The sequence below is a fragment of the Gouania willdenowi genome, chromosome 14 (genome assembly GCF_900634775.1).
Source record: "Gouania willdenowi chromosome 14, fGouWil2.1, whole genome shotgun sequence".
Taxonomy (NCBI): Eukaryota; Metazoa; Chordata; class Actinopteri; order Blenniiformes; family Gobiesocidae; genus Gouania; species Gouania willdenowi.
The window spans coordinates 10,212,437-10,232,725 of NC_041057.1; the positions used below are offsets into that span (position 1 = coordinate 10,212,437).

The window sequence follows — 20,289 nt, forward strand, 5'->3', positions numbered from 1 at the left end:
TCACCAGAGGATGTATCTTCTCAGGAAACTTGACTCCTTTTCTGTCAGTAAGAACATCTTACTGACATTTTACTATTCATTAATCCTAAGTGTTTTAACTTTCTCCATCTGCTGCTGCTATCACTCCATCAACCTACAGGAGAGAAACTGCCTGCACAACATTGTTAAGGTGTGTTCGAGGATTATTGGACTTCCTACCCACAACCTGAAGAGCAGACATGTGGCCTAGCTCGTCGCATTTTCAGTGACTCATCTCACGCTTTGTTCACATCCTTAGACCCAAAGAAGGAGGGTGACATTTGTCCCCAAAGGTGTTGAACACTAAAGGCTTGCTATAATCACTCTTTCTTATTGATTGATTGATTTATTTTTTAACCATTACTCAGAGTATCTGATAGCTGGTTTGCCACTGTCCTAAAAAAATCTGTTTACACATGTATATATACTTTATTTGTATTCATTGTTATCATTTTTATTTTTAAATAAGCATTTGGCACCTTATTATTCATTTGCACCTTGTTATTCAGTTTACCTTGCAACCTCCTTGTTTTCTGCGTGGGTGTGTATAATTGTTATTATTCGTGTTGTTTTCTTTTATTATTATTGTTTCTTTCATTTTCTTCATATGCCGCTCTTTGCCTTTCTAAGTAAAGTTTTTTTTTTTCTGATTCCGATTCTGATCGTGATTCTGATTCTGATCAGGGAATTACAATAATGTAATCTGACTGAAGATGAAATGAGAGCCATATTTTTTCAAAAGATTTGAAAACTGAAGATTTTTTGCCAATTTTCCCTCGCAATTTGCAGTTTATTAATACTTTTAACTGGCAATCTTTTGATATGTTGAACAGAAAAACAAATTTAAATAAAAGTTTAAAAGAGAAAGTTGGGAAAAAACCCACAGGTAACGTTATTTGCACCAGTAGGATGATTAAGTTTGCAGAAAATCAATTTTCCCTTCTCATACTTACAAAATAAAACTTGTCCCAAAGTGTAGGATAGAGCTCACTACTGGATCAATAACCTATGGAAATCTGTTTACGGCACTAAAAAAATAATAAAAATCACTACTGCAAGTCAGAATTATGAGAAAGAAAGTCAGAATTATGAGATACAAACTAAGCATTTGCAGCAGTCTACCGACACTGTTACCATTCTTCATTACACTTTGGATAATAATTCATTGAAAACTCCTATTTTGGCTGTTTATTCATTTCTTAGAATTCAACACATGGTATAGTGTAGAAAATAGTGGAATTACATAAATGAGTCTTTAATGCAAAATGATTCCGTCACATTTGTGTATGTTTCTTTGCAAATTTACGTTTTAAATAATTTTCTCATAATTGTTACTCTCTTTCTCAAAATTATGACTTGTCATGGTGATTTTACACATTTTTTTAGTGGCGGAAACAGCCTTATATTAAAACCTCATTGGTAAGAAATTACATAAAAAAATATGAACCATACAAACAACAAATTACCCTGGTAAAGGTTTAAAAAGTAGTAGTTATAAATAATTGAATTACAATAAAATAAAATAAAAATCTAAAACCTATATGAGGTTTTTTGTTTGTACTTTTCAATGAGGGCCTGTGGGTGGCGCTGTGGTGCAAAGCCAATGGTTTCTGACGTGAGTTTTTCAGAGAGGAAGAAGAGTCAACAACTCTTGGGTTTGGATTATAAGGTAAAGAAAAACAACATGTTACTGGACTGTCGTGCCACAAAATTTATTAAACCCAGTTTGAACGTATTTGGCTGTGTTTTTCCCGAAACAGAAAGCAAGTCTGCGGTCCTTTTGTAACAATTGTCTGTGTTTATATCAGCCGCCCCTGCTAAGCTACATAGCTAGCATCTGTTAGCTGGTTGGGTAACTGGTTTAAAGTTTCTCAAATAAACCTTTTACATATTAAAGTACCTACTAGTCTAATTCAAATAACTATCTTTACGTAATAACAAACGTTAAAATGTGCTCTACCTTTGACTTATTTGTTAAATTTGAGGTGTTTAAGATACTTATGTCCATGCTAATTGATTCCTAACACCTTAAATTAGCATTTATATGTGAATCTATGGGTTTTGTTTGTTTATTAGTGTTCTTGTTTTCTGTGCAGTTTTATTCTACCGTCTATATTATTGCCAAGCGATTGTCAATCGATGTGTAAACTGGTTTATTGAAGTGATTGTCTTTCAAAAATGTCTTTTGAAATTAAAACCCCAACTGAAATGAAGAAAACTACAGATTAACAACTTATAGTTGAGTGCAATACAAAAAAATAAATAAAATAAAGTATATTAAAACTGAAAATAATTGAAGGCATTTGTCATGGACGAAAGCATTGACAACACTGATTTTTTTCAGAATGTACACCATTTCTCCCAGAAATAGTAGCATTTACAAATGTTTTTGGTATACACCTGTTTGTTTCCTTTATATGCTTTAGAAAACAAAAAAGCAGAAGAAAAAAGCTTTTTTTTTTTCTCCATTTTTTTTTTTTTTTTTTAATTTTGTGTAAAATTATGTACATTTTGGCTTTTTTTCTTCTCCTTTTTTGTGTTCTTTCAATACTTATAAAGGAGCTAAACGGGGGTATACCAAAAACATTTGTAATTGCAATTATCTCTGGGAGAGATGGTGTAATTTCTGAAATAATTCCAGGCGTGCCAATACTTTCGTCCATGACTGCATATCATCAGATGCAAAACTAGCAGTATTTTAAAAGGGATTACAATAGTTTCAGGTGTTTGTGGTTATATTTCTTAGTTGTCTCTAAAACAGTTCTTGTCTTTTTGCATTATTAGGTTTGCTGCTTTTTTTTCTTCTTTTTTTAATCAAAAGAAGGTGCTATCTCTGCAAACTTTAATACTTGTACACAGTCAGTTTTATGGCACTACAAGCTCTCTGTTAAACTGCTGCGTTAATGGACTGACAACTTGGATTTTTCTATTTTTGCAGGAATGTAAATGTCGGAGGATAAGGAAGCCCAGGAGGATGAGTTACTTGCTTTGGCAAGTATCTACGATGAGGACGAGTTCAACCAGGCTGAGTCGGCCCAGGGGGGAGAGATTCGATTCTGTCTGGAGCTTCCTCCAGATTTTAAAGTAGTAACCAAAGGTACAGTTGTCAGAGAGTATTTTCGGGGGAAAAACAAAGCAGGAATATATATTTTGTATTCTTTTTTTTTTTTACACATGAACAAGCCATTTATAATAATAATAAATGGTTGGAGCATCAGGGGTAGCTGCTACAGATTTAGGATGGTTTGATTAAATATAAAATATATAAATTCAGGTAAATACAATGGATTTCACTCATACACCAGCATACAATCATACATTTACACAAGCCTCCATACTAGAAACAGTGCAATAAACATAAACAAATACAATAAAGAGTAAGTATTCTATTTACAAGGTAATAAACCAGTTTTTTAGGTTTTTAAGCGGGGCTAATAAGCAACAGCTCAGACTCAGCACCAGGTTTTTGTCAGTGGCAGCATTTTTTTTTTCTTCTGTCCCTAACAGAAAGTGTGAAAAGAGGCAGAAAAACTCTATTATAATGATAGTAAAACAAGAAATCTATTTTCAAAAATATTTAATAAAATAATAAAAGCTCACAGAAAGTCATTTCTGTAGATTATTTTTCCATTTTTTTCTTTTTTCTTTACGACCTTGCCCTCTGTACATCGTTCTTGCGTCAGAAAATCAGACATTTACTCAAAGGGTATGTTTGTTTTTACCTCAATGGTCTCTTTAAGTCCAAAGGTCGGTTTTTGACACCTATGCAACTGTTGTTCTTTAAATGAATTGACACGCTGACCTCTAAATCTGCTCTTTTGTTGCTGTTTCAGCAAGTTTTTTTTTTTTTTTTTTTTTTTTTTTTACAGCTTTAACCATAGAATTTTCCTTCCACTAAAAAGACCGATAATCAAACAAAAGTAAAAGGGCTAAAACTTTGCACCATTTGTGAATATGCAAGGGTTGTTGTTCGATAGAGTCGGGCAGAAATGTGTAGATACCAGGGGTTGGGGTCAATTACATATTTCAGTTACAATTAAGTCTTTAATTACCCATTTTCAATTACAATTCAATTCCGATTACAGTGACTTCCCTTTTTTCCAATTATATTTAAATTCCAATTATTTTTTATCCTCAGAAAGTCTTTATTACTGAAATTCAATTACAATTAATCACAATTACTGAGCCTGAAATAAATAACATGATAATTTCTCCTTGAAAGTCTATTACAATCATTTTCTCAATTACTGAAGTTAAATTACAATTAATCACAATTACTGAAACTGAAAAAAATAAGCCCACAAAAGTTAACCTTCCTTTTGGGTTAGCTTTCTGTTAGCATCTCTCATGATAATGGTTCTTAAATCCACTGTAAAATACATAAAAAAAAAAAAAATATATATATATATATATCATCTGATTTCTTTCCTATCTGTTGGTTATCTTGTTAGGCATTCTAATCAATGAAAATATATTTTTTAATATTTGGTGTGGCTGTCTGAGCCTTTTTTGTGTCAGCGTATCCCTGGATTTTATTTTTATAAATGGTAAAATGTGGGAAAAGTTGATATGAAACATATTTTAATAATTGTTAACTACACATGTGTAGAACTGTAACATGGTTCCCCAGTTTTGTATGAAATTATAATTGACAATTTTTATAGAATTTTCATGGCAATTACAAAGTTGATTATATAAAAGTCAATTAAAATTTAATTACGATTACGCAACAGATTTTTAAAATTCCAATTATAATTACACCATCATTGTAATTAATGATCAATTACACGATTACAATTATAATTGACCCCAGCCCTGGTAAATACCTGTGTGGGGTAAATTACGATAAACTAAAAAGTTGGAAATGAGTGCTGAAATGACTGATGATTGAAACTATACTGTAAATACATTTTTATCGGCTCTTCTTTAGTTGTGCTAACAGACTTTGTGTATTTGTAGGTGAGATGAAAACTGAATATAATGTCAGTTTTTTACCTCCTTTGGTGCTCAACTTTGAGCTTCCTGCTGACTATCCATCCTCATCTCCACCGGCCTTCACTCTCAGCTCCAAATGGATGACGAGAACACAAGTAAACATCTTTTCACACAGAATTGTTTCCGTTTCTCGTCTGCAAAGCAGTTCAATAAACAACTCAGTTTATTTGCTTCTCTGATGTTGTTTGATCTCTTCAGATGAGTGCTTTGTGTCGACGTTTGGATGAACTGTGGGAGGAAAACCAAGGCTGTGTGATTCTTTTCACATGGAGCCAATTCCTCAAAGAAGAGGTTCTGGATTTTTTGGGTATCCAGTCTCCACTTGAAGTTATTCGCATGGGCAGCAAAGGAGCCGAGCGAAGGAAAACAGACTCTGCAGCCACAGGTGTGTAGCGCTCAGAGGTGTAAAGAGGACTGATATATCCTACTCAAGTAGAAGTACTGTTACTTCATTGAAATTCTACTCCATTTCAAGTAATTTGTATTTAAAAATACTCAAACACACGTAAAAAGTAGCTCAGTTAAATAGTGCTCAAAGTAATCTTGCCACGGTTCCCTTGCATACAGTAAACATTTCATGTATAAACTTAAAAAGGAAGAGACCAAATCTTGAACAATTGGAACTTAATTTATTTTCCAAAAAGGCATCTGAAGGACAAGACAATTATTTTTTAAATAAATTCAATTCAAAACAAGTTCTGATGAACTATGGCCGAGTCCGCGGAACGTCTCCCCGCCGATTAGCACGTACCATGTTCCCGAGAATTCAGTGAAATGACTAGGTTCCACCAAGTAAATCAAATGAAATTGTGCGACGTAAAATTGCAATCTATGATGAATTACCTTTGAAACTATATATCACACGACTATGGTCCCTCCCCTTTTCAAAAAGGTCTCTGAGAGGCTCTTGACATCCGCTCATAGAATATCCATGTCAAATTACAGCCCGATTCAATGAGCAGGAGTAGTCATTTAAAAAAATGAGGCCCCCTGGTGTTCCCGTGGTACATACGGAGAAATGGACTCCATTCATATATTGGTATGTGTCATTGATTCGTTACAACCAACTGTTGCAATATTTGACTCTCAAATAAATGAGAAAATGACTTTAATGGAAATTGCCTAAAAGGGGTGGTGGGCCCCCGGGCCCCTAAAGAAATTGTGTGAGGCATAATCGTAATCTACGTTGAATTACCTTTGAAATGATATATCACACGACTTTGTTCCCATAAATTTGGAAATGACCGAAAATGGGGTGTGGGCCCCCCTGTCCAACTACCCCATTTCAACAAAAGGGCTCTGAGTGTCTCATCATATTCATTCATAGAGTATTCATACCAAACTGCATTCCGATCTAACAAGAACTAACAGAGTAGTCATTTGACAAATGGGGCCCCGGGGTCCCCCTGGCGTCCCCGTGCCACGAACGGCGTAATGGGCCTCATTTATATATTGGTATGTGCCAATGATTTGGTATCATCAACCGTCGTAATATTGACTCGCAAATAAATGAGAAATCGACTTTTGTTTTTTTTGGGGGAGGGGCCCTTCGTGCCTCCCTGGGCCCCAAATCGAAAATCGGGCTCCAAGGGTTGATGTCTACACATCCATAGATTATATTTACCAAATTTCAGCCCGATCCGTTCACGAATAACAGAGGAGTAGCGATTTTAACTAGTGTACACAAGAAGAAGAAGAAAGTGAGTGGTGTTTTGAGTCTGGCAGCCCGCCCTAATAAATACAATTCTCAGGCTCTAAGTATCGTATAGTTTTAGAGTTTTGCGTCTGTTATGATGCTGTGCATTACATTTAATCTGGTTAGTCGCTATGATGTGATGCATTTGATTGTTTTCTGGTCATTTCATTTTTTGTAGTTTCACAATGTCTGTTGATTATTTAAAAACAAAAATAATAATAATTTACTGAGTAACGATTGGGCCTACAAATGTAATAAATTACTTATTTTAGAACACACTTAAGTACAAGTAAAATGACTGATTTAGAAATATACTCCAAAAAAGTACAAGTACCCATAAAAGCAACTCAATTACAGTAACGTGAGTACTTGTAATCCATTAAAACGACCTCTGGTAGCGTTTAAAGCTTCTTTTCTAAGTCTGTATAATAAAGTTTGTGATGTTAACTTAGGTTGGAAAAAAATGATAACTAAACATCCAAAAAAAAGTTGTAAAAATATGTCTCTTCTGATGCAGCTCTGCCTTCATGTCCCTTTGAGAAACCAGAGGAGATGATAAAGGACATAACGAATGAAAAGTGTGAAGAGAAGCTCTCGTGTTCTCAGCCCGACCCGCGGACCGTCCTCCTGATGGACCCACGTGCCGACCTCCTACCTCAGCTCCTGGACTTTGATGAAGTGCAGCGGCAGAAGGTGTTTGACAGCAAAGTGTTCAGCTGTGCCATCTGCTTTGCAGAGAAGCTGGGCTCCAACTGCCTCTGCTTTAAAGAGTGCCAACACGTTTACTGCAAGGCCTGCATGACCGAGTACTTCCAGATCCAAATACGGGACGGCAACGTTCAGTGCCTTAACTGCCCCGAGCCCAAATGTAGCTCTTTGGCCACACAACTACAGGTAAATGTCAAATTATACACATTAATCCACATGTGTCAATCTCAAGGCCCAGGGGCCATATCCAGCTCTTTAGAGCAGTGTTTCTCAAATAGGGGTACACAATGGCACTACAGGGGGTACTTGAGAGAGAGAGAGGAAAATTAACAAATGAAAGCATTGAAATATGGGGGTTCATGTTTAAAATGATAATCATACTAAATATTACAGGCAACTCACAAAAACATACAAAATAAGAGAAAAACTTTCTGAATAATAAAAGGCAAACAATAACAAAATACACAAAATGACACCAAAAACACATGCACTAAGAGAGAAAAATACTTACTATTACTAGCAACACCCAAAACACCAACAAAGATGCACTAAATGTGATATACACAAGATCTCTACAAAATACACACAAATAACAGAGAAACATACAAAACAACATAGAAAACAACCAAACGACAACAAAAACACACAAAATAAGAGAAAATTATACTGATTAATAAAAAGAACTGATGAAAAATGACAGAGAAAACACATAAAATGATGATATAAATTATTGTTGTTAGAACATGAACTGAAAATATGAAGGTGAGTGTTGGTCCCACATCAGGAGGGAGAAGATCGGAAATGATAAACTGTAAAAAAAAAAAAAAAATTATTCAAATGGCAACAAGTAGTTTCATTCCACTTATTTACAAAATGAGATTCTTTAAAATGTGTGTTGACGCTCATTCATTCCATAATTATGCTCTATTGATGTTTTTTCAAAGTATTCTGAGCAAAATGTGGTAGTCTGACAAAGGGGGCACTTGCATTCAAAAGTGAGAGAAAGGGGAACTTTCGTCAAAAAACTTTGAGAAACACTGCTTTAGTGCATTCAATTCGGCCCAAAGGAAAAACTTAAAAATTACAGACGGAACATGAGTCTTTGTGTAAAGTACCAATCATTTCTGTTGGAGAAATATCCCCCCACCCCCCCACATACACAAATTAACATGGCTCACAGTTTACCAAAGCTTATATCGGATGATGGAAGTCATTTCTAGTCTTTGTTGAAAGAAATCAAAATTTTTCTAAAATCCTGCAATTTTCCTCCAAATATTCCTCAATATTTTGCCAAATAAAGTAGAAATTAGTCACAAAACCCAGAATGTTGAAATGTAGATTGTGCAGGGACAGATGTCTGTCATTTAATGCTCGGATATTGTCGGTGCCTTATATACCTTACATGTCATTTATAGGCTGGAAGTGCAAACAAGGACACAATAGTGTTAAAATTGCTCCTTTTCTTCACCTATTGGCCCAATCTGTGGCCCACTTTAGATCAAACTTCTCTGTATTTGGTCCCTGAATGATAGTTTGACACCCCTGCATTAATCTCTGTGATGCTGCCACTTGGTAATGGTTTATATCCTTTTTTTTCTTTCTTTGGCTCTGTTCTCACCGACTTTTTTGTTGAGGTGAAAGAGCTGGTGGATGAGGACCTGTTTGCACGATACGACCGACTACTGCTCCAGTCCACGTTGGACCTCATGGCCGACGTGGTCTACTGCCCTCGTCAGTTCTGTGGCACCGCTGTCATGGTGGAGCCGGACACAACCATGGGCATTTGCTCCGCCTGCCAGTACGCTTTCTGCACCCTGTGCAAGATGGGCTATCACGGAGTTTCACACTGTAAAATACAGACAGGTAATACGTTAGAACCTCACTGTGAGAACAGACAGGAGCCAACTCTAACAAAACATCAGGATCTACCAATCAGCTGTGATTCGCGTTAGTCATCGTTAATTCTGTCTTGTCTTTTGCTCCAAAGACGATTTGCGTCAGCTGAGGGACGAGTACTTGTCGGCCACACCTGCGGGTCAGAAGTTCATGGAGCAGCGCTTTGGGAAAAGAGTGATCCAGAAGGCGGTGGAGGAGTCGTTCAGCGTAGACTGGCTCAGTGAGAACTGCAAGCTCTGCCCACGCTGTGGAACCAATATTCAGGTTCATGTTTTGCATTTGAGTTGAATTGAATTTTCGTTTGTCAGTCTTCAAAAAAACAAAAACAGAACAAACAACACTCAGTTGTAACTAATCAGCCCAAAGGGTGTAGGTTGAAGCAAAAGCTTATACACACACACCTACCCCATTAATAATAAAAAACAAGGCTCTTTAGACTATATCTCACACACACACACACACACACACACACACACACACACACACACACACACACACACACACACACACACACACACACACACACACACACACACACACACACACACACACACACACACACAAACTAATATTACTATTTTTACAATACACATTCAGTATATATTCTGCACAAGTTTTACATGCACATCAAACAAATTAACATACTTACACACATATATATACATACATGAATGTACATGACATGACATGTACATAAGATTAATATTATACTATTTCATATTGATGACACAAATTTCATCAATTAAATTTAGAGTGGCAATATAGAAATCAATAATATTCTCTATTACAATATATACCTTTTTTTTTAATTAAGTATTAATATATGTTATACCATTATATACGTGTTATATATTATTGCTGTCCTAGGCAAAATGGTTGCTCTTCTTTCTTATACTTACTGATGATGTGTCTTAAAATGTCACAGAACATTAATTTATTTTATCTCCTACACCTGTTCAGCCCAGTGCAGCAGTGCTTTTTTTTTTTAAGATATCTTTATTATTTTTAAATTTAAAGACAACAAGCAAGAGACACATTCATTATCTTTTAAACAATACAGGCAATAAAAAACTGAAACTATAACCAACCCATATAATGCAAAATTAAGCAAGCATGTATCACAAAAAGGTGATGTGGGGAGAGAAAGGAAACAAGAGAAAAATTAAAAACAAACAAGACAAAAAAACACATGACTAAAGAGTAAATGTTATTACAATAACAAGAGTTTATAAAAACAATTACAAAAAATAAACGGCGACTTATCCAAGTGGAGGCTTTTTTTATGTAAATTGTTTTGATTTCTATTGGTGATGATATGTTTTTGATTCTTTTTGCAGAAAGTCGACGGCTGCAACAAGATGACGTGCACCTCTTGCAAGCAGTACTTCTGTTGGCTGTGCATGGCCGTCCTCAGCAAAGTTAACCCTTACAGCCACTTCAACAGCCCACAATCACCCTGCTACAACAGGTGAGATCTTTTTCAGTTTTATTAGTCAGTCTGATGTTATTTTATTTATTATTACATTGTTAATATCATTTAATGCAGCCTTAAGGGTCCTGAACATGGATCAATGCAGAGGGTTGTGTCAGGAAGGACATTCAACATAAAGTTAAAAAAATTAACTTCTCAGTCCGTAATTGACTGAGAGAAATTTCTCCCAAGCCTTTTAAAGCAGTGGTTCTGAACCTTTTTTGGGTCGTGACCCCATTTTTACATGAGAAATTTCTGATAATTTGACATTTTTTCTCTAGAATTAGTTTTTGGTTATGCTGTGTTACAAACACTTTTTTATTTATTTTTTAATCTATTTTTATTTCTTTATATTTGATTTGATTAATTTGTTTTTGAACATTTAAAACCAAAAACAATACATATAAAATAAAAGGAACATCATATATAAAGTACATTTACATATTCATAAAAGTAGTAGGAAGAAGTCTGACTTGTTTACATTTTATTTGACCTTGATTTATCTTTGAGAAAGTGAAAGTATAGAATACAGTTGTTTGATATTGTTTTCTATATGAAAAAGAATAATTTAAAAAAATTTAATTTCAATCTGTATTTTTTAATCAATTACAAGACATTTCATGCAACCCCATTTAAATTCCAAGCGACTCCACATGGGGTCACTACCCCAAGGTTGAAAAACACTGCTTTAAAGTGTGAATAATCAGGATCAGATAATAATATCCAGATACCTGTGGATATTTGGCGCTGAGCATACACATACTTTTTATAATTTTTTTCCTCAGCCCTAATTTAATTCAAATGTATTATTTTCATATCTAATTTTATGATTATTAATTCCCCCACTCTGTTTCAGTCTTTTCCATGGTGTAGACATGAATGATGACGAAGATGCCTTCTGGAGTGATGAGGAGGACTAAACACAGAACAGTGCTTCATTGTCGGACGCTCCATTCAAATGCACTTTATCTCACATTAACACAACACCTGCATGGATAAACAGACCCCTCCAAAGATGACTCAGCATTCACTCTAACAGGCGGCTGTGTAGCAAAAGAATTATGACTTAAAGGTTAAAAAAAAAAAAAAAAACACTAAAAAAACGAAACGTTCACAATAATTTAAAACATCTTTATTATCATAAGGCACTTAGATCTTATTTAGTTGTTCATGCTTTTAAGTTTTAAATAAGAAATTCGTACCAAAAATATCCTTTTTGTTTCACTGCTAGGTTCCGCTAGACTTGTTAAAAGAATGACTGTTTTTCGTGCATACAAATGGTTATATTTTGATTTTGTTAATGAGTTTATGATAATAGAAGCAAGCAGGGACAGTGATGTGATAAGAGGCTTCTCTAGATATGAACATGCAGTAGCTTTTTAAAAAAAAGAAAAGTTGCCAAATCTTTGTGTCAAATCAAAGCCGTAGAATTGTGTTTTTTGGAATGAATAAATGCCTGTTTTTGAGTTAAATATTTATTTAAATTCTAATTCACATTTTGTGGAGTTTAAGGTTAAGTTGGCTTGAAGACAATCTCTTGTTCAGTCACGCACATGGTTTCACCTTTTCTTTTGGTGTCATTTAAATACATAAGCCTTTAGGATTATTAATAATGCATCAGCATTCTGTTCCACACAATAAAACATTGGTAACCTACATTTTTTACCTGTGTTTTTTTGTTTACTCTGTTTATTTTATTTAACAGGGACAGTGGACATTAATATCCATGCAGAAAATGTACCAGATTTAGCCAGAAGGCTATTTTTCATCTGTAGTCCCTGGACAGAATGTTCAAATGTCACCCTAAAGTAATACAAATTACAGGAAATATACAGTGAAAAATGTAACTACATAATAACATATCACACTTCCATTTAAATATTTAAAAAAATAGTATTTGATAATAGAAAATCATCTGTAATGCTGACTAAGCACTCGCAGTTAAGAGCTCTATAAAGGTTTCATATTTTTTGCAGAATCTTTGTTGGTTGTATAGTAATATATCTTATACAAATATATATATAAATTCAAAATATGTTTTTTTTCAACAGCCTTTATAAACAACTTCATGTCATTTATTCTTTATTGTTAATAACCGTCTAACAGCTATTTTTTTCAACGTTTCTCAGGAAATCAATTACGTAATTCATTCTGTTAAAGTATAATTTAGCAACATACAAATTTGTGTAAAAATGTGATTTACTAGGACATTTGTGGGAGGTTCCTATTTCTAAATGTTCACAATTGGCTGAATATGCAGTCATTAAAGTGCCGTAATCACAGTTGGAGGCTTTATTTTAGCACCAAACTCTTAACATTTTATTACTTAAAATATGACCCACATTTACCGGTACTTTGTAAAATCCAGAGGTGATGCCGGTGAGGTGTGTGTGTGTGTGTGTGGGGAGGGGGTGTTAAACAATGACTGACTAAAGAAACAAAGGTTTCAGCCTGAGACTGAAAAGCGACGACACCATGTGGCTAATCCCTTTGGCCAAAGTTGCTGACAGAGGGGAACCCTTTAAAACGGCCCCCCTCTCCCTGTCCTGTCCCATGCACTGCTGCCTTGTGCTGTGTTAACACCCCCCCCCATAAACACACACACACACTGCCTTTCTGCCTGTCTTTCTAATATGCACGTGAAGACACCTGCTGTCACAAACACAGGAGAGCAGCAACCCCATCAGAAGTGAGACAACCACCTCATCCTCTCCACATTCTTCTTCTCGTTGAGTCCTGAAAGCAGACGGTGGTGAGTGGAACTTGGGGTGCAGCTTCTACAACAGGACTCCAGTTACAACTTTTAGTGAAATATTCTGTATTTTCAGGCATCATTTCAAATGTTTTTTTTTTTTTGTTCAGTATTATGTAGAACGACAATCACAAAGGGTATATTGTTGTAAATATGGCCAGAATGTTCTATTGTTAGACTGTATTTGTGTAGACAAGACATAATGTTATTATGTTATAAAATGAGGGACCGCAAAGGAAACCAAAATAATTTTTCAAAGAAAACATTTGGCAAATGAAAATCCTAACATGAATATTAGTTCCACTCATCATGTAAATATCCAAAGTATTATTTGTTTGTGTTGTAAACATCACGTCCTAATGCCTGAAAACCTGACTTACTGTATTTTTACTATATGATCATTAAAAATACTCAAAACTTATCTGATTTAGTAAGGCAAAAAAAAAAGTATTTGTTACAAATATGAGGCATTCATAATCCCAATAAATTTGAAACAAATAACTACATACACTATTTTTCTTAGTAGTTTAGATTCAGCTTGGACACTGATTATGTTTATTTAAAGATTAAATTATTTATTTAACACAAACATTGTTGTGGTATTTAGCAACTCTAAACCCCAAGATTCTAACTTATTCTACAGTCTATCCAAACACCAATATATTATAGACCTCAAAGAGTTTAAAAAAACAAAAACAACACCTCAATTGCCTAAATCTAACACAACTTCCTTGCTTCCTTTTATATGAATCTGCATTTCTCAAAAGCATTTTTCCCCCCCAATTTCTTGAAGCTTTCCCTCAGCAGAAAGCTTCAACTAATCCATCTGTGAGATCATGAATGAGAGTGAGAGAGAGCTGTCGGCCATGGTGCAGGAGCTGTGGGACAATGACGTCAACAGACTCAAACCAGGGAAGGACTACAGGATCTCTCTACAGGTTTGAGAGACACACCCTCAAATCCCCCAACCACTGGTTTGTTTTCAGAATTAGCTCCTTGAATGATACGTGTTAATAATAATAAATAATAAATAAATTCAGTTAAATTGAAAATAAATTATTTAATTACCAATAAAATTCAATAATAATTATAACTGGTGTGCAGCAATGGTCGGGGCCATGCAATTTTAGGCCAAACAAGACAGATTTCAATTGGCTAACGTCAAAAAATCAGTTATTAAGAAAAAAAACCACATATAGCATCTAGACAACATGGAGATGCTGGTAATTTGAATTCAACAATGAGTTATTGGCTCCATAAGTGAAAACTGATGTTTTAAAATGTCATTTTTGAATAAAACTCAAAATGCTGTAAAAAAAAAATTCAGTTTTTGAGATAGAATTCTACGAAAAGCGAGCAATAATTTTTTCCGGACTTCTTGCCTTTTTGTTTTTTTTACTCTGTTTGAGGTATCTTCAAAGGGGACAGCTTTTCTCAAAAAACGTTTAAGATAGGACAACCAAATTTGGTGTGTGGCTTCAGGGTATCAATACCTTGATGGAGTTCGAAAATGAGAAGCGCGCAATTATTTTTTCCAGAGTTATTGCCCTTGTTCCATTTTTTTTACTCTGTTTGAGGTATCTTCAAAGGGGACAGCTTTTCTCAGAAACCTTTTAAGATACGATAACCAAATTCGATGTGTGGCTTCAGGATATCAATACCTTGATGGAGTTTTAAAATGAGAAGCACCCAATTGTTTTTTCCAGAGTTATTGCCCTTGTTCTGTTTTTTTTTTTTTTTAAACTCTGTTTGAGGTATCTTCAAAGGGGACAGCGTTTCTCTGAAACCGTTTAAGATACTTAGTCATTTTGATGTGTGATGGTTCTCTCCTCCTGCTGCTACTACAGGGTAAAGCTGGAGACAGCATGACTGGTGATGACATCAACGACAGAGACAGAGCAGGATTCCCTCTGTTCACATTCGTTAATGAGAACATTTTCAAAAAGGAGACTTTTTTAGGTAAGTGCATGAGCCACATTACGTATTTACTCAGTGTGAGTCCACCCTCCCCATCCAGTCCCTCCACAGTAGCTCTGACACAGTCCCATAATCTGCTTATGATGAGCAGAGGCAAGTTGCATAACTGCAGCATCAGCACAGTTCAGAATTCTGCTGGATGTGAAAAAGATGCTGCTCTTCTGCTACATATCATACTTCCTCACATCTTCTGCACATTCTGTGATACTTTCCAGCAAACAGAGCCGTGGAAAATGTGAAACTTGTCTCATTTTATTGTTTTTTATTTGATTTTAGTGATATATTAACACTGTATATTAGATATATATGATAGCAATACGCATTACATAACATTGAACCAAATCCCTTTTTGTTGCATTTGATTGTGCAGCTTTTATCTCCCTGTTGGATAACTATGAGAGCGACACTGGTGAGCCAGAAATCGTAACGCCAGAGGAAGTGGCAGAGAATCACAAGTTCCTGGACTCCATCATTCAGACTCCCACCATGAAGGTACCTCTCTAGCTGTTCGTCAAACCACCTGAAAACTGATTCATTATCTCCAAATAAAGCAAATCATTTCTTAGGACTAATTTTAGGGCTGCAAAGCAGATGGGAATTGTTGTACAAAGAAAACATACAGCAACAGATAATTAGATTGATCTCCAAAAATTAGTTGCAAATAAGAACCAAAGAAAGAGTTTGATTGTTTTTAAATACCCTTGAATAAGGAAGAGAAATGCCCATCATAAATCAATGTATTTATCAATGCATCCATGAATCAATGCATTAATGCACTCATCCATCCATCCATAAATACATGTATGTGTCAATGCATCCATCCATATATCAATGTATTTACTGTATCAATGCATCCATCCATCCATCGTCCATAAATCAATGTAATAATAATAAATTTAATTTATAATGCACTTTTCATTCCAAGGAATCTCAAAGTGCTACATTTAAAAACACAACAAACCTACACAAGATTTAACGCTTAAAAGCTTTCCTACATAAATATGTCTTTAGTTCAGCTTTAAATGAGTCCAGACTCAGCACTTCCTCTGAGTTCCACAGGGAGGCTTTTCCAGAGCCGGCCTGTAACTGGACAAAAGGCTCTATCCCCATGGTTCAGAGCTTAGTGGAGGGGACCTAGAGGAGCTGGCTGCTGCATGATCTCAGGGTGTGGGTGGAGCTTTGGAGAGGGATGAGTTCTTGTTGGTATGATGGACCATAGCCGCTGATACATTTATGGGTGAGAAGGAGAATTTTGTATTGAATACAGTAGGGGACTGGGAGCCAGTGGAGGGAGTATAGAATGGCAGTGATATGCTCATACTTGCATTAGGATTCTTGCGGCACTGTTCTGGAGGTGATCTCAGTAAAAAGTCCTCTACAGTAATCCAGTCTTGAGGAGAGAAAGGCATGGACAAGTTTTTAAGCATCAGAGAGGGTGAGGAGTGAACGGATCTTGGAGATATTTCGGAGGTGGTAAAATGAGGTCTTAGAGAGGTTTTTTTATGTGGTCGTTGAAGGAAACCTGTTTTTGGATTATGGGAGAAAACCAGCACTCCCATGGTAACATGCATATATCCAGGCCAAAGTGGAATTGAACTAAAGATCCTCTGAAATATTTTAAGTATTTTTTCTTTAAAGAAGGCTGAATAGTGTTGCTGCATCACGATATTGTGATTTTTGTTTCAAGAAAACAAGATTGGAAAAGATCTAACAACTGTGAAGTAGTGTTTGGATCAAAATGGAGCTGCAGTTATCAGATAGTTTTTGAGTGACTGATCTATTCATTATTTTCTTCTATTTGATTCGATCAAAGGATGAAAAACAATTATACAACGAAGCATTGTTGTATGTGAAAATATACAATATTTATTTAAAAATATCAACAATTTTGTGACAGATATTTAAACAACAAACAAACCAACTTACATTTGCGTTCCTGCAGACGTGACCTGGAGTTTCCTGTTGAATCATTGAAGGAAACCAAAGAACATTGGCACATTCAGCCTTAATTAAATATGTTTTTCCTCTTGTAGAAGTATTTTTTTGCTACTCTTTTACTTGGAACTCTTGTCTGCCATTAGATAGCTCACAAATATCTGGTGGGGAAGCATCTCTCGCCTGAGAACACGACCGAATTCAAGGAGCAGCTTTACAGAATTTGGTTTGCGCTTTATGCCAGGAGAGGATCCAGCAGGTCAGTGGAATGTGTCATCATGTGTTTTTGAACATAAGGAACCACACCAGAGGAATTTCACACTCAGTCGTGACCGGTCCAATATGAGAAAGAGTGATTGTGTTTCTCTTTATCCAGGCCAGACTCTTCAGGGTTTGAACATGTGTTTGTTGGAGAGACCAGAGGAGGACGGACTGTCATCGGCTTCCACAACTGGATCCAGCTCTACTTACAGGAGAAACTGGGACATGTGGACTACAAAGGATACAGCGTCAATGCAAAGTCTCCACAGGTATGTTGTTGTTGTTAGTATGTCATTCTGCTCCCTGAACAACTATGTCTTTCAACCTTTTTATGCGTTTAATGTCACATCTCAGACCTGCTCTGTTGTCTGGGAGTCTGCTTTGTATTTTCATGGCTATTCACAGTTTTGCACTCTTTTCTCACCCATGCTAAATATTTTACACAGATGGAAGATATGGATGGCATCCCTTCCATACCACGGGTCTCAAACTCATTTTTGCTAGGGGTATGATCTAGTTTAATCTCAAGTGAGCCAGAGCAGAAAACTACAGATTTTTGTTGTATTTTTGTACTTAACTTTGGATTTTTACATAAAAAAAATGTCTATAATTCCCTTAGAATATCCTAGTTGTAAAACATGAAGTCATAGATAACTCAATAACTCAAGGATATCATACTTCATTAGTTCTAGAATTTGTGGAAAACTTAAAAAAATTTAAATTGTAAGGTTTAAAAAAAAAAAAGAGAGAGAGAGAGTTCTGGCAAACAATTCAATATTAAAAATGACAAGAATTGTGCAACTGGGAGCATAGAGAAATTACAAGTCCTTGTATATTAAGGATTGTCATTTATTTTGAAATTTAGAGCACTTGTTCCCAACCTATTTTGGATTGTGACCTTATTTTGACATCACACATTTCTGGCAATTCCAAAGACATTTTCTTCTTCTTCCTGGAATTAGTTTGAAAAAGGACAATATATAATAATTGAGTTACATAATCAGTAGTAATTTTTCAAATTCATTTTTATCAATTACAAGACATTTCAGGTGACTCCATTTAAATTCCAAGTGACCCAAAAGTCTAAAAACACTGTTTCAGTGGGTCTGAGATATCCAGACCTAAATTTTATGGGGATTTATATAATGATTCATGTTTTTTTTGTAATTTTCTGTAAGTATAATTTGCGAAAATATTAACAAAATCTTCTCGTGGGTCAAAGTGGAGCCTCCTTATAATGCAAGATAACTTTTACTGTTTATTATTGGTATATTTAGTGAAATAGTGTAGCATTTGTTCTCCTTTTTAATCTATTTTTGTCACTTTTTTTCCAGCCTATTTGTCTCACATTGAGGCAAATCTGACAGTGGCTGCAGTTTTTATCTAGAAATCCACTTCATTTATTTATTTATTTATTCTTTTGGCTTATTCTATGTCTTTGTTTCACTTTTACATGCAGCCTGATGAGAACAAACACATCATGGCTCTACAGTTCAGCTGGAAGAATGGCATAAAACCCAAAGGTAGCATCTTCATGGGAGTCAGCCCCGAGTTTGAGTTCGCCCTCTACACCCTCTGTTTCCTCTCCTCACCCAACGAGAGCGTCAAAGTCCAGTTCAGTTTTTACGATGTGGAGATTGTCTGCCATCACTACAACCAGAAGCACATAGGGACCACTTACCCTGTGCTGCTCCGCTACAAGAACCCTTAGAAACCCAGAAAAAAGGACATTCTCTCAACACTTGATTTTACATTTAAAAAAAGTGTCACAGGTATTGTCTTTTTACTTGAGATAAAGATACAATAAAAGTTTTCAAGACAAATGTGTTTGTATATTGTATAAGGGTTGCTTACTATGCATTAGGGCTGTCCTGATCCAACTTTTTCACTTCCGATACAAGACCGATATTACCTAAAATTTTAAGTTGCAATGTTTAAAATCACTTCAGAGCCCAAACTGATGTTTTCTCAGCGTGTTGAAGCTGTTTTAGGCCATATTAAAAAATGAAGTTGTTCTCTTAAACGGAGAACAATTGTCAGGGACAGTAAGTATGGGAACAGTTGAGCCATTTATTATTAAACAGGCATTTTAACCTTAAATATGTCATATTATTCTATGGTTAAATAAAGTAAATAGAAAATAAATTAGAATAAAATAAACTAAATAAAAACAATATTTTACAAGTGTAAAAATAACCGCTAGTTTAACTTAAACATAAGCATATTCTACAAATTAATAACATAAAGACATGAATAAGATCTTTTTTTAAAAAATAATCAAAATCGATAAAAAAAACAATCAATATTGAGTGCAAAATAACAAATCTACAGTAGTTCACTTCAATTTTTTTTTTTTTTTTTTTACTTTCAGTAGTGATCAATATCGGATCGGTATGACCCTACAATGGGAATAAACAAAAATAAAAGGAAGATACAAACTTTTGTTTTTAATTACACTTTACTTTGTTTCTTGCTGTGCTGAGTCTTTTTGGATGTTAACTGCCCATTATAAAAAATATTTTCGTGACATTTAGGGATTGTATTTGAGCTGGTAAAGAGTTTATTGTGATCAATGACGTC

General features: G+C 35.1%; 2 protein-coding genes across 2 annotated transcripts; both read left to right on the forward strand.

The window, feature by feature from the left end:
- Positions 1-1,598: 1,598 nt before the first annotated feature.
- Positions 1,599-11,922, forward strand: rnf14 (ring finger protein 14). Its single transcript, XM_028466412.1, has 9 exons — positions 1,599-1,687; positions 2,957-3,115; positions 4,978-5,108; positions 5,212-5,398; positions 7,227-7,603; positions 9,052-9,280; positions 9,405-9,577; positions 10,651-10,781; positions 11,641-11,922. Exons 2-9 carry the CDS (start codon positions 2,965-2,967, stop codon positions 11,702-11,704), a joined length of 1,443 nt encoding a protein of 480 aa, XP_028322213.1. The 5' UTR covers positions 1,599-1,687; positions 2,957-2,964; the 3' UTR covers positions 11,705-11,922.
- A 2,450-nt stretch (positions 11,923-14,372) lies between these two features.
- On the forward strand, positions 14,373-19,532 carry endou2 (endonuclease, polyU-specific 2). The gene is made up of 6 exons (XM_028467146.1): positions 14,373-14,474; positions 15,384-15,495; positions 15,884-16,005; positions 17,595-17,707; positions 17,825-17,978; positions 19,169-19,532. The coding sequence occupies exons 1-6, from the start codon at positions 14,373-14,375 to the stop codon at positions 19,418-19,420; spliced, it is 855 nt and encodes a 284-aa protein (XP_028322947.1). The 3' UTR covers positions 19,421-19,532.
- Positions 19,533-20,289: the final 757 nt, after the last annotated feature.